Source organism: Astatotilapia calliptera, chromosome 1 (assembly GCF_964374335.1).
Source record: "Astatotilapia calliptera chromosome 1, fAstCal68.1, whole genome shotgun sequence".
NCBI classification, from domain to species: Eukaryota; Metazoa; Chordata; class Actinopteri; order Cichliformes; family Cichlidae; genus Astatotilapia; species Astatotilapia calliptera.
In genome coordinates, this window is record NC_137422.1 from 9,649,543 (window position 1) to 9,665,205 (window position 15,663).

The following is a 15,663-nucleotide window of genomic DNA, read 5'->3' on the forward strand; positions in this document are numbered from 1 at the left end:
AATGCAGCCATATCCTTTGGAGCAGGAGCCTCAGCAATAGCAGTAAGGTGATGTTGGCTTGGACGTAGGCCTTCCTTTGAGATTACATGGCCCAGGAATGTGATGTGTGACTGGCAGAAGGAACTTTTCCCAGCATTAATCTGCAGGCCGACATCTCTGAGACGTTGGAGAACAGCTTGCAGGCGTGTATCATACACCTCCTTTGATGTTCCGTAGACGATGATGTCATCCAAGTAGTTGCGAACACCAGGCAGATCTTTCAGGACCGTTTGCATCATTTTCTGGAACGCCGAAGGTGCTGATGCTAGGCCAAATGGGACACATGTGAACTGGAACAGTCCCTCATGAGTGATGAAAGCAGTCAGCTTGCGGCTCTCCGGATGCAAAGGTAATTGGTGGTATGCTGAGCTGAGGTCAATCTGGCTGTAGTGAGTGGCACCTGCCAAGTCAGAAAACAGATCCTCCATATGAGGAAGAGGATGGCAGTCAGCAATAATGCTCTTATTGGGTTCACGAAGGTCAACACACAGTCTCAACTCCTTTTTTCGCTTTCTGGCCACGACCAAAGGACTCACCCACTCAGCTGCATCGATCCTTTCAATTATGCCAGCTTTGAGTAAGCGAGAGAGTTCTGCTGACACCTCTGTACGTACACTTAATGGCAGGCGTCTCAGCTTTTGGCGTACAGGCCGCACATTGTTGTTTACCTGTACTTTATGGATGAACCCGTTAACACATCCAAGTTGAGCTGGTGGAATAGGATCAACATTGTACACAGCAGACTTCTGGTTAGACGAATCCGGCTCATCTGCAGTTTCATCCTGAATACGGTCCACTTTGCCTCCGACGATGCAGACGTTCAGTGCTCTAATGAGGTCGAGGCCTAATAGTGGGGAACCAGCTTTGACAATGTAGAAGGAAGCAGGAACTTTCTCATTCTGTGCATGCAGTGCAACTGATGCAGGCAGACAACCCATCACAGCCAACTCATCTTTAGCATAAGTAACTAGTTTGACTTTAGGTCGCACCAGTGAACAGTCTGCAAAATACTGTCTGTAGATAGTTTCTGGCAGAATAGACACAGAAGCTCCAGTGTCTACTATCAGCTCTACTGTCTTAGAGCCACCTTGTACAGTTTCAATGTCGACAGTGCAGGTAAGCTTATCTTGAATAGCTGCCATCATTTTAGCATCTTGCACGCACAGTACTGCCAATTCTGGAACCACTACTTCTCTCACTTCACTGACTGACGACTTACATACCTTGGCAAAATGTCCTTTTTCCCCGCAGTTATTGCATTTTGAAGAAGCAGCCGGGCAGTTTTTATCATTAGCTAAGTGCTTGTGAGAACCACACCTGAAGCACTTCCGCTGCTGCTGCTTTGAACCTCCCCGTTTGCGTTGGTCTGGAGTGCAGCCTTTAGCGGGGCGAGGTCCTCTCCTCTGGTGAGAGTGGGAATTTGCCGCGTCGACTGTCTGAACAGGCGCGGTCGGACACGAGCCGGGTGTGGAGAGTAGAGTAGCGTTTTTGACTGCTGCTTCTACCTGGCTCGCAATAGTTAGAGCCTTATCCAGTGTGAGTTCATCCTCCAGTAACAGTTTGTCTTTCACAGCGCTGAGATGAGCATTGGAGATCAACTGATCTCTTATCATTTCACTTTCCATTTGTCCAAAGTTACAAGATGAAGCTAATGCTCTCAGAGCCACCACATACTGAGAAACAGTCTCATCCGCTCGTTGCATACGCTGTCTGAATGTATGACGGCACGCCACGACATTCACTTTCGGCACAAAGTGCTTCTCCAGTGTGCTCATGGCGTCAGCATATGTATCACCTTGCTCCGGTAACGTGTAGAATAACCGCTGTCCCTCCGGGCCCAAGCAGTGTAGCAAAACAGCGCGTTTCCTAGCATCCGGCCATGCGTCTCCCGTGGCATTGATTACTAGCATGTAATTGTCGAATATTTTCCGCCATGTAGTAAATGGAATCGGCGGCTCACCCACATGTGGAAGAAAAGATGGTGGACTCCGTGGACTCGGAACTGATGCACTCATCCTCGTCGCCAATTTGTGGTGTTTCGACAGAAGAACGGAGACGGCTTGGTTTGTAATGGAACGTATATATTCAGCAGTAGTTCGCCATTTTTCATCTCACCATACACTTCACTTCTTCTCTCCTTCCATCATCCTTAGTCACAGAGCCCCCTACTGGTAACTGAGTATATGTTCATATTCAGTCCCCCTTGTAAGCAACCCTTCACCATCTTAGCAGTGTATGTAAACACAACAGTAGCATTACACAGTGTTTTCTTGTGTAAAACAAGGACACATCTCTCTTTATAATTTCAATATATGTTACTGGAATGAATCAGACATCATGCAGAATTCGTTAATATTTGTTTATGTATTTTTATTTTTTTGCACTAAGTAATCCCAAAATACAAGAATTTGTATACACACCATCCACTGATACACATACAATAGTAATGCTAATCTACTCGGTCTTCTCCATTTGGCCACAGGTTCTCATCCATATCACATCTTATGTCATCTAGGGCAATACACCTAGGAAATAATCTTCTGGCATGCCAGAATTGAAGGAGTTGAAAAATTGAAGGAGTAACACCTGTGTAGATGTTCATCTACAATGAGAATCAGCTGTGGCTGGTTAAACTGCATTTTTAGATTTAAAATATGTTTCAATAAAATATTGCTGTTGAATTTTGCTGTCTTTTTAAGTTTTGCATTGTGTTATTGTTTTGGCCATAAGTTTAACAGTTTTGAAAACAGTATGTAAGTACATGCCAAATGTCCTGTACATACAAAGATTTTTGGCAGTTGTTTGTTTGGCAGGGACAAACTGGGCATGTCTTTAAATTAAATAGAGGTCGTTCAAACAAGGAAGTTGTGGCGCTTAATGAGTCTTCCGGTTGGAGCCGAAGCCTTTCAAAGTAAACGTAAAGCTTAGAGCAAATGTTCACTTAATGAAAGAAGAGAATACAATAATGACGATTTACAGTATTCACTTTTTAACAACAGAAGCCAAAGATTAGCAATTAGCCTGTTAAAGCAGAGTAAAACATAAAATCTGTTTGCAAAGTATTTTTAATGGGAATACGAAACGATTTCTGACAGGCTTGAATTGGGCTTTTATGTTGAAAAGATCAGATCGGAAATCTCTTTGATGACGGCACTGACCAAACAGCAGTCATGTTTGGCTTTTTCATACAGTCAGTTTGCTGGTCTTGAGCGGCGTATTAGCTCATGTAAATGTCCCAGCTTTTACTCAGGTTCGTTTTCTTCATCTGCACTCATGAACAGGACACAGCTGAAGCGCTCCAGCATCTTGAGGATGGCTTTGAGCGGTTCTGAAATGATGGACCGGGACGAATCCAGAGAGACTTTCGTATTTCGAGCAGTGAGAATAGCAGCTGTGGTTGCGCTATACTGGTTTATCTCGATAACGATGGTGTTCCTCAATAATCACCTGCTGGACAACAAAGACTTGGACGCGCCGTTGTTCGTCACTTTTTATCAGTGTGTGGTCACTGTGGCACTTTGCTGGCTCATGCAGCTGCTATCAAAAATGTGCCCCCGACTCATCGACTTCCCCTCGGTCAGGTTTGACGTGAAGCTGTCCCGGGAGGTCCTACCGCTGTCCATCGTGTTCATCGGCATGATCACCTTCAACAACTTGTGCCTGAAACATCTCGGGGTGGCTTTCTACACGATCGGCCGCTCTCTGAGCACAGTTTTCAATGTGCTGTTATCGTACATTATCCTGAAACAAACCACGTCTTTCAGGGCTCTGGCGTGCTGTGGGATCATATTAGGTGCGTTTACCCTGACATGTTCCTTATAATGATTTGCACGTGATAATTGGTCACTGGCTGTAAATAAGTCTGCACTTAGTTTCTCCTTTCAGAAAGCTAAATGACACCAACAGTGGTGGAAACGGACACTCGGTTCTGCATAATAATAATAATAATAATAATAATACTGACTATATATATATCTATATCTCACTTTTAAAATAGAGCGTTTTCTCAGCTGTAATTCGTTTACTCTGGTCTGAATCAGTTCGTGAGTTTGTAAACTCCAAGCGAAATGCTTCACTACAAATCACGTGACAATTTTCAGTCTGCATATTGGCCAAACGTTTATGAGGCGGGAGCAACAAAAGTAAAAACAGGAAGACGGTGCTGTGAGTGGAGAACCTGAAAATTTTACCTTCATTTCATGGATAACTGCTAGCCTGGAATACGTCTATCGTACCTCGCCACATCTCAAAAGACAAAGCATTTGTTACTACTCACTAGCTGCTGACAGGCAGCTTTTTTCGTTCCTCTCTAAAACTCACTGCCATACTATGCAGGGCTCTAGACTAACTTTTTGACATGGGCGCACCGGTACGCCTAACTTTAAAAATTTAGGCGTACCGGCACAAAAGTTAGGCGCACTCAAATTTTTCAACCGCATCGCTTAACACCGCAGTTTTACATGTGCACTTTCTTTGGGGGGGGGGAAGTCCATACAGACAATATTAATTTCTAAATTATTAACTAACAAACTTGTGCTTAAAGTGCTTTGTCAATATTGTAGAAAATGTTAAAAACTTAATCATCATCTTGGCCTCCTCTGACAACCTGTTTGCTGCTGTCTGCTGCTGAAAGGCCGTGGGGAGAGGGGACACTTGGGCAGTGCATTTACTGCAGCATATAATGTGTTTTCTGGATACACTGTGCTTTTTCAGCATTCAAATATTGATGGCACCGTGTCAGAGCACTGGCTATGAATTTCAGACAGATCAGGCCTTAACTTAACAAAAAAGTTATCAATAGTTCTTTTCATCTTTTCTTATTACCCACAGCTACAGTACATCCACTTCTCTCAGGCCTAGGCTGCTCACTAGGGCTGAGTATCATCACTGATTTCTATAATCCATTCAATTCCGGTTCTCAAAGTCCTGATTTGATTCAATTTAGCCTCAGACAGTCAGAAATATTATAATTCTGATCATTTATCAGTACTGATACACATGAGACTTCATCAGAATTGTGAAAATCACAGCAGATGCCTTTGTGTGAAAGTAACTGAGAATAAAACACAGGAAAACATGAAGGAGATTTTCCTGGTCTGGCTTTTTATAACAGATAACCTTAAAAATATTCTGCAATATTGTGCAATTTTGCATAATTTTAAGAAATTTAAATTTCTTCAGTATTGAACAGCAGAAATTAGGCTTTCTTGTCCGAGGTCATTTAAGTGAAAAAAGAAAAAGCGCTGTAAACAACGCTAGACTGGTGGGTAATAAGCGAATGAATAATGCAGAAAACAGATTTGAGACGGGAAACTGTTCCTGAAGTACAGAGAGAGAGAGAGAGCTGTGCAGGAAGTGTGATTTTTATCGTGGTGGAAGCAAAACAGCAAAAGTCAGAGGGAATTCATGACGACATTGATCAAATGTGAAGCGCAGTTTGCTGCTTCTTTTGCTGCAGGCTCGGTGAATTTTGGTTGGAGAGAGGCAAAACCTGCAGCTCAGAATCAGCGCAAAAAGACGTAAACACAGCGCGGACCCGAAGAATCGCTAAGCTCCGACAGCGTGTCCGTGTTCAGGCCGTCGGGTGAGAAAGCCGAGAAAGACGAAGCTGATTCTGATGTGTTGGGTCCGCTCCGTGTTTAGGTCTTTGTGTGGAATCCGTTAATGAATTGATATCGCTTTATTCAAGCTACTCACCTCTCTCTTCCACCTGCACTTTCAACTGGACCACGGCCAATCAGAGAGGTCCCGCCCCTGACTATCTCTGATTGGTTTAGTCCACGATAGGGGCATAATGTGTGTCTGTTGTTGACCACACGGAGAGTTACAGAGATTTTTTTTTTGTTACCGGAACAGTTGGTCGCACCTGTGCGACCAAATATTTATTTTTAGTCGCACCACTGAAAAATTTGGTCGCATTTGCGACCAAATTGGTCGCACTCTAGAGCCCTGCTATGATTTGACAGTTCAGGCCTGCCATGGTGACCCATGTGCAAATCTTTGCAAATTTTCTGCACCTACTTACATTTCGCTTGCAAAATGTGAAGAAATGAAGGGTTGTTTAAGACTTTTGCACAGAACTGTATGAAACGAAGAAAATATGAAATATAACACTCAGAAGGTTTGCAGGCCAATAGAAGTTTTTAGTTTGCTGTGCTGTAAATACAGCCTGGATAATACTCGATTTTAGAGAACTGCATCAAATTTTAGGGAGGGAAAAGTTATAGTGTTAATACTATACTATTCAAAATGTTTCCATACTGGGATAGCCTAGAAATGGGCATTGTCATGGAATTTTCACATTGTCAGATTACATTCTTTTCTCTTTTTTTATATTTTTTTTCATGCACCTTAGAAGTAGGTCAGGTTGTCACAGAAACTCAGTTTCTACAATAACCTGGAAGTGGGAAATAAACTCCCTGGTGTGTCCCTGTTTCCTGACACAAACTGCGTGCGTGTGCAGAGCTGTACCACATGTGACAGCCACAGGGCTCACTTTCCATGTTGGCTTTCTCGTTCTAATCACTTCCAGGAAACTGGTGGGTGGAGTTGACCTAGTTTATGTAGCACACCTGAACAGGCTGGACTTAAGGCACCATGAAACAGCCTTACCAGAACCTCTCATTGGCTCTTCTCTGCTCATCTCACCCTCCCAATTCACACTGATCACATGCATACACTCATACCTCGTGTATGTTAACATTCATAAACATTGCAACACTTCATATCACCCTAAGACTGTGCAGTTTCCATCCTTTGTCACATTGTTTTGAGCTGGGCTTTTTTTTTTGCCACACGCAGTGTTACAGTGACAGGATAGGGTTACACTGAATGGGTGTAGATTAAAAATGAAATACTAGATATTTAAGTGTTTAAAATATTTGATTGTATGTTGTGCTTTCCAGGTGGTTTCTGGCTTGGTGTGGACCAGGAAGGCATCACAGGGTCCCTCTCCTGGACAGGCATATTTTTTGGGGTGCTGGCTAGCGCCTGCGTCTCTCTCAATGCCATCTATACTAAGAAGGTAATGCCTGCCCTGGATGGAAACATCTGGAAACTGTCCTACTATAACAACATTAACGCCTGCGTCCTCTTCCTCCCTCTCATCCTTGTGTTCGGAGAGTTGGGCCAGCTCATCAAGTTCAGCCGTCTCACTGACATCAGCTTTTGGGGAATGATGACTCTCGGAGGAGTGTTTGGTTTTGCCATAGGCTATGTTACAGGGCTCCAGATCAAATATACAAGCCCGCTCACGCATAATGTCTCAGGGACTGCAAAGGCCTGTGCACAGACCGTCATCGCAGTAGTGTACAACTCTTCCACTAAAACCCTGCTGTGGTGGACCAGTAACATGATGGTTCTTGGTGGTTCGTCTGCTTATACTTGGGTAAAAAGTCTAGAAATGAAGAAGAGTCCCAACACAGTCCCTCAGGACTCAGCAAAGGAAAAATTGCTTTCAGGGGATAAAGAAAACCAAGCAGTGTAAGTTATTAAACTTTGGCGTTTTATCTATGTGGGCTGAGAATGTTGTGACAGTACAAAGGAAGTAACTTTTATTCCAGAGGAAAAAGGAAAGTAAGTTAATTATGATATTTGTGGAACCTGTCTTTTTGTTTTTGTTTGTTTTTATGTGACAAATGTCGAGAGGTTAGGGGAATTGGTAATTTGTTGAAGTTTATTGAAGATGTGAGGGACAAGGTAATCAGAAACCTTGTGTAACTGATTGATCTACTACAGGCCTTTTTTATCCTTAAGGAAAGCAGTCCATGAATGTTTTAGTCTGTTACAGTTTTGAACTGTACACCATTTACTACTTGCTTTTGAACTAAATAATACTGGAAATTAAAAGTAAATATTGTCATGAGATATATTCATTTCATAATCACATTTCCAAACAAATGTGAAGCAGATCAGGAAAAGGACCTGTTTGAATATGTGAATATGTATTTTCATATGCCACAGTTTACTATAACTGCACCTGGTTTATTCAAAAGAAGCTACTTGAAAAGGTTTTATAATTTGTGATCTCGCTTTTTAAGGTGTCATAAAATCATCGCAGCATTTAAGTTTAACAGAATGAAAGATTGTAATTTATGGTCTCTTTGCTAATGAAATGATAGTTTTCACATGTACTCTTTTGATTTACAGTTGACAAATGAAATGTATAGTTTTTATTAGTGGTGCAACGGATCATGGTTGATCCGTAATCCGAACCGATCCCACTCCACGGTTTGGTACGCACGTGATCCGAAGATTCGAAAAAGAAGAAGAAAAAAAAGTATGTGTATGGTGCGCGTGGTGGGTCAAGCTATAGTTATGGCCAGCGCTAGCGGTCCAAGTGGAGGAGCGGAGGAGTTTGCGGTATTTAAGCAGCCCTTTGCTGCCCAGTCCGACCGGGCTAAAGCTATTACAAAAGCTATTGGGGTGTTTAGCTGCAGACTGGAGGCCGTATTCCGTCGTGCAAAACAAGGGGTTTAAACTATGATATCCCGTTCGCGTCCACTTTAGTGGCAAGATCGTTCCAAGCATGTATGAGCAGGAGAAGATTTAAGTTATGGCTGAACTGTCCCAGGCATCTTCTGTTGCCCTAACTACTACAAATGGGTGGACCTCCAGGGCAACGGAAAGCTACGTGACCGTGACAGCTCATTATATCACAGCAGAGTACGATATAATGAGCGGTATGTATTATTGTAGGGTCTACCTTACAATATAAAGCGCCTTAAGGCGACTGTTGTTGTGATTTGGAGATTTATAAATAAAATTGAATTGAGTGGTAGATACAAAGACTGTACTCCCTATATTGTACCATTTTTTTTTTTTAATAATTGCGTGGAATGAAAAAAAAAATACTTCAATAAGTAAATAATGTTCAATTTTTGTCTTTTTTCTTTTTTTCTTTTTTTTTTTGCTGATCCGAAAATTGATGCGATCCGTGACTTAAAACCGTGATCCGATCCGAACCGTGAGATTTTTGATCCGTTGCACCACTAATTTTTATACAGACATTTTCCATAGATCAAAAGTCCAGAGCAAATGTAGTAAAGTTTGAGTTTTGACATCATTTCCTGTGTGACACTTGTTAAGAAAATGTTAAAGGCCAGCCTCATTTTCCTCATTTCCCTTTCACTTCCCTGTGCGATAAATGAACCTGGTTGTCATGTCAGTAGCTCATTTGGGACATGGGAAAGAAGATCAGTCATTGTGACATATTTTCTTCCACTTAATGTGGCTGATTCTTGGCACATGGAGAAGTTTCCCTGAAACATAAAGCTATTTGATATGAATGAATAAAAGCTAAGAAATGACTCTTATAAAACAATGTTTCTTTATTAAATGTATATGATGAACTTTAGTCATTTTCAGTATATTTATTTATCTACATAGTTCTCTAGTATCTCTCAATAACCTTTTTTCAGTACTTTACTTATTTTAAAATAACAAATTTATGTTTTGTTTTTTTCTTACAAAATTTGTCAATATTTTCTGATTGAAAATTCTTAAACACAACACCAAAGATGTGTGCTACAACGCTATGTAGAGCTTAAAGTCTGTTTTCTTCTACCTTCTATCAAGGTGGCTCTCTTTTCACCAGGAAAAATCACCATGGTAACTTATGCTGAATACATAAACTAGATGGGAGCAAGTCATGTTTAGAGTCTTGAGCTTTCACCGATTCTTTATTTACAGCATGTTGCGTTATACAGACTCTCTGCTGGGCCAGTATGCTTTATATGTGAAAGTTGTTACCAACATCGTGGATGAAGCCCAGCTGTAACGCTGTAGCCGCTAAGACTGCATCACATTAGCACTGAAACTTGCATGCATTCAGCTGATGATGCAAAAAATACTGATGTTTTCGGTACTTCGCCCTAACCCTCTACTGCGTAGCGTTGCCCTAAGGCAGCAAACCACATTTTCATGCCTCACAAAAAAAAAAAAAAGTTTTTTTTTTTTTCTCAACTAATGCTACCAGGCACATCTCTTTCCAATAAAATGATGAATTGAAGGTGGTGTGACTTTCATTTGGGGGGGGGGGGTCCCTTTCTGCAAGCTGCAGTACATGAGAGGCATCCCCATTAGGAGGTAAGATAAAGATCACTATTTTACATGTTTATAGTGAAATAAATGTATATAAAAATATTTGTATGTGCATGAATATGTTAAGAAGCATATTTGATTGTTTGTTCTACTTTTTAAAATTTATTTATACAGTAAAACTTAATTTTCATTCGTTGCCTCAAGGCAACACTGTGCTGTTAGCCTAGTTTTTTTTCAGGCAATAAAATGCACTAGCATATGTGTGTAGAGATGTGTTTGTGTGCATTTATATGATCATAGTCAATGTTTTTTACTTTACAATCTACTGGTGATTACAGGACACGGACATAAAAACCTTTTATTGAAGGAAACCAAGGGAATGTGCATTTTCTGTCCTCAGAAAGTGAGGACAGCGAGCTTTCGGGGAGTGACAGTGAAGTAGTGGATCCCTGAATCAGGTTTCAGGGACACTTGGGCGCTTAGGGGTCAGTTGGTAAAGTAATTGTGTGTGTGTGTGTGTGTGTGTGGACGTGTATTATTTATTGTTGTGGGGACACAAATCTGTTTACAAACATTGTGAGGTCTCGCCTACTTTATGGGGACAAATTGCAAGGAAAATCATTAAATTTTAGGGTGAAGGCTTGAGTCAGGGTTAGGGTAAGGTTAGGTTTAGGATAAGGTTTGGGTTAGGTTCAGGCAGGGACTTGTGATGGGTGGGGTCAGGATAAGTCTCCAGGAAATAAATGTAAGTTAATGTAAAGTCCCCAGATGTGATGGAAACACAACGTGTGTGTGTTTGTGTGTGTGTGTGTGTGTATGTGTGTGTGTGTGCATGCGCATGGGCATGGGGTTAGGGTCAAATGTTGCATGTATTTTGGTGTTTTATTGTTCTGTGAAATGTTTACATTGTTTATTTATTGTTTGTTCATCCTTGTTGTAATAATAAAGCTTATTATAGAATAACTTGGTGTTTGACTACCCTTGTTGCACAGTGTTGTCTTGAAGCAACAAACCAATATCTGTTTGGGGGGGGGGGCAGGGTGTCAAATTTTATGATTGATATATTAATAGGGACCCTAAAGCTCCCCCAAAATTAAAAAGTCATGCAGTAGAATATCTGTTCACCTAAAACACATTTTCCTTTGATCTGCTGAGAAACTAAAGCGATTTTCACAGCGCCTTTGTATGGGACAGTCAGAGCTGAACACAATGAGTAGTCATTAATGTTTAAATTTACCCACTTTAAAGATTCTGAACTCTAAAGTGCAACTATCATGTTAAAAATAAACAGCATCACCAACAGTGCACTCAGCATTAAAATCAATATATTAGCTTGAATTAAAATGTTAATTTCATCACTCTGCGTGGCAAATCTCAAGATTAACAATTTTATGCAGCATTAATCTCTTAGTTACAGCAGAGTTGGATTTACTTTTTTATTTGTTCTATTCTTTATACATTTTTATCACAATTTTATCGTCATCAAAACATCTGATAGTAAAAGGACTGGCGGGTGCAGGGTTATTTTGACAAAGAGTAATGTGGCACGTGAAGCACCCCTTTTTATGTGGGCACACACAGATCCTAAAGCAGAAGGCCCAGTTTAATGGAGAAAGTTGATAATCGCCATCACAATATCACCGGCTGTGGATTTAGGTTTTGTCGAGCCAAAGAAAGCCTGGCTGTGTTGAACCTTCCATGTAGCAACCCCTCAGCTGCCTTGGTCACTCTCTGACAATACTGGTCATGTTGAAGTCACAGTCATAGTGTTTGCATAGTGCAGTATTAAAAAGTAATGTACTATCATTGGTTACTTTTTGTCAGGCCTGCATTGCTTGCTTGCTTTGCTAAGGCATTAAAACACAGACATGTGAGTTAGTCTACAATGTTATTCTTTTTATCACTAATACATATGACTGTTTTTAGTCAGATAGAAAAATGGTTGTTCATAAACACCCAAAAATGAATAATAAAAATATTTATTCTTCTTTTTAAACTGCAATTCCCTGAAGAGATATAGATGCTGATAATCATGGTACCCCAGATTGATTAACGCGTTTAAGAGGAGTGACATATGAATTATACTTTGCGTCAAATATACGTTTTAACTTACGGCATAACTGGAACCCAATTTTAATCCTATGCGTCAACGTTCTATGTAACCACGTCGGATCAACAAATGCCACAATGACTTCAACGCCGTGGAAGACTGCAGTGTAGGGACAAAAATAGTTTCCATTCACTATGTAGGTAGGTCTAAGTCAAGCTTTAGGGTAAAAACATTAATTCGCACTCTACAATCATTATAGTGAGATGGTTACATACTAACAGACTATCCTAACTAATGTGTTTATTTTGAATGGCATGCTTATAATAAATTTGGTGAAATGGTAAATGGACTAGTTCTTAATTAGCACTTTTCTACTTGTAGGACTTAAAGAAACTTTATACAGCTTGCCTCATTCACCCATTCATGCAAACACTTTTTTCCTGTGCTTTCCCTATGTAAGTGCTTTCATCAACTAACAAAGTGGAAAAAGTTCAGTTTAGCTTAGCTCAGTTTAGCATTACAAATGTTGCAGAGATTTTTGTCTGTGTTGAATTTTAAAAAGCATTACCACAGATGAGACTGCTTTTGGCCCACAGCTGCCGCCATTGCCATGTGTGTTTGTAGTTCTTAGCCTAGATGTCCTCTTATACTGAAATTTGGCACTGAATGACTTCATATGAATTAGTACTCCGTAGGACCCATCTAATTCAGTCCCCAACCCTAGCATTCAATGCTCCAAATGAATAACTCTTTAAATATGTGAGGCATACTGATCAATATGTCTCATGTATTTAAGGAATTTTCTTCCAAAAACATTTTTTAAATGTATTATTGCAGTTTTAATTTTGTTGTAAATGAAATCTTTAAGTCTTGTGGTAAAGACATTAACAGCAAGGTTCATGTAACTGGTGTATCGCGATCATATGTCTTCCACAATCCTTTTTACTGTGTATGGTGAGAGGTCTCTGTGTTTCACTGGGTAGTTTGGTTATTGTCACAAGATGGAGGCCAGTGGATGTCGGAGTGGGGTTGGATGAGACAGTCTTTGACGTCCAAATGAAATATTTCTCTGAGCAACAGAGGGCTAAAATAGCTGAAAGAGCACTGTGCGTAATTACATGAGCTAAAAAACACTGGTCTCTGATGTCAAGAACTCATCTCAACAGTGAGTTTGGCCTTGTGGCACTGATGAAAGTTTTATAACTGTGCCATAATGCGGAATACATAATCCCCTACTCCTCATCTCTTTCTCTCTAGGTCAGATTTGACATGACAGAATGAGGAAAAAATCTTCAGCAATGACTGCCACTTCAAAGGCTGCACGTATCATAAGAAATCACTCAGGCCTCTTCATGTCTGTCTGCTCAAAGTGGTGGTCAAATAGTGGTTGTCACTTCACTGATGGCAGAGTTAATTGCTACTTTGATGTTTTCCATCAAAAACCATGACGTGTAGAAACAGGTTCTCATCATGCAATAAAAGCTAACACAGCCCCTTCACTTTTAATTCCGTAAGGAGTCGGAATATTATGTAAGCGAGGTCCAATCTGTTTTCCTAAAATGAGATGGGTCATTACAACCATTGAGATTTTCGTATTTGTTGCTTACAAAAAGCTGTAAAGACAGAGTGACGGATAGCCAAGGATTTAGCATGACCAGGCTCAGTTGAAACTCTAGCAGAGGGTGGGGTAGGGGATCATTTTTCATGTTCAGTTAAATTAGGTTCAATTCAGTTTTTAAAAAAAAACATATTTGGTATATATCAAATACCAAATCACACCAACAGTCGCCTCAAGGCTCTCTTTGGTGACACACGACTGCACTGCCAAATTCTTAGCACAAATCAGCTCGTCTAGTTTGATGCAGCAGTATAAAACCCATCATCAGACAGGATGAAACATCTGGCAGAGCAGTGGTGGAGCTGGTGTGGTGTGGAGACAACAATCTGTCTCTTAGTGTCAACAAAACCCAAGACCTGATTGTGGACACAACAAAAGCTGAGCATGCTCCACTTCAAATCAAGAGCTTGACCGTGGAAAGGGTCAGCAGCACAAAATTCCTGGTTGTCTACATCAGAGACGCTCTCTTGTGGAACTCAACACCACACGCCTGGCCAAGGAGACTTAGGTAGAGGATGCACGTACTTAAGATGCTGAAGCCACACACACACGCGCAGCCACACACACATATATATACACAATCCTCACCATCTTTTACTGAAGTACTATTGAGAGCATTCTGATAAGTTGCATGGTGACTGACACGAAGATTTTGCCGTGTGTGAGGATGTTTGAAGGGGTCATCAGGATCTCACTCCCCTACTTGGAAACCAGTTTCAAGGATCAATGCAAGAAGAAAGCTCTCTGCATCATGAGAGACTCCTCAAAGGCCGCTCAAGGACCGTTTAATCCCCAGCAAACACAGAATGAATTTTGTGGTGTCATTTTAAAATTTGAGTCAATGTACCAGTCAAGATGTTGAGTCACGGACAGAGAACAGAAGCTTCAGAAAGTCAAATGGCATGTAACCACAGGATAATATAATATAAGAGACGGAGCTGTAAAGGCCAGTTTCACTGCCAGAAAACCTGGGAGGTACTTTACAGGTGCACTACATAATTCAGTTCTTTCTTTTAAATGAAACCTACACGGCTGTTGAGATGTCAGGCTCAGTAACGGGCTAGGTAAGACTGGAAATATGTTCAAGAATAAAAATAAAGATTCATTACATTGCTTTTGCAACAAGATGAACTGGATTTTATCGAATAACTCCTACTGTCAAGAAATTTAAGCTTGTCAAACTTGTTGTGAGTTGGCTGTGTGGCAGCCTTCTCGTAGAACTAATATAAGAATCAGCATGAGTTTAATTCACTAAATGTTAATGTTGACAAACTTTTTGCTGACTGGACCAAACTGTGCACAAGTGCATCAAGTCGTGCAAATGTATCTATAAGAGAAAGCCCTGATTCATTAAGCTAAATATAATCACATTTATAGAGACAATAGCCCTGTGTAGCTTATTTGGATATACGTGTATTTCCAGCTTATTCTCTTTTTAAACACTTCTATGAAAATTAATATAATACATTAACGATATATACAACCTGCAACATTAAATATTGGATGTGTCATCCATGATAACCTTGACACCACAGAGTCTCAGACATTTCAAATCTCAGCATATACTGGATGTGAAGCCAAACCAGTTGTTAAAGCCTTAGATCTTCAAAATAACTGATATACATGGAGCTGCTTGAAATGGACTTTGACACATTTCAGCCAATTTAAAGTTATTTATTCTCCAGCCTGCCAGCATCCCTGACTGGCTGCAAGTTTGAGGTTAGACATAATGTGTGGGAAACAGAAATGCTTATATTTTTGAGTAAGTTATCTAACTTTAGTTGATATATTTCAGTTTAAAGGCAAATCATCACAACTCCAAGTATTTAAGCTGATATTTACACTTTAAAGCTTCCCATGTCTGCCTTATACACAGATATGCTGATGAACGATAGAAAACAGTGACAATAGGGAG

At 40.5% G+C, this 15,663-nt stretch overlaps 1 protein-coding gene across 1 annotated transcript; it reads left to right on the top strand.

The window, feature by feature from the left end:
* The first annotated feature begins 3,168 nt into the window (after positions 1–3,168).
* Positions 3,169–8,116, top strand: slc35c1 (solute carrier family 35 member C1). Its single transcript, XM_026160494.2, has 2 exons — positions 3,169–3,832; positions 6,945–8,116. The coding sequence occupies exons 1-2, from the start codon at positions 3,184–3,186 to the stop codon at positions 7,523–7,525; spliced, it is 1,230 nt and encodes a 409-aa protein (XP_026016279.1). The 5' UTR covers positions 3,169–3,183; the 3' UTR covers positions 7,526–8,116.
* The last annotated feature ends 7,547 nt before the right edge of the window (positions 8,117–15,663 follow it).

Coding starts and splice junctions, on each gene's coding strand:
- slc35c1 (XM_026160494.2), top strand. CDS start 3,184: ATGACGGCACTGACCAAACAGCAGTCATGTTTGGCTTTTTCATACAGT. Junction 3,833..6,944: donor GTGCTGTGGGATCATATTAG/GTGCGTTTACCC, acceptor TGTGCTTTCCAG/GTGGTTTCTGGCTTGGTGTG.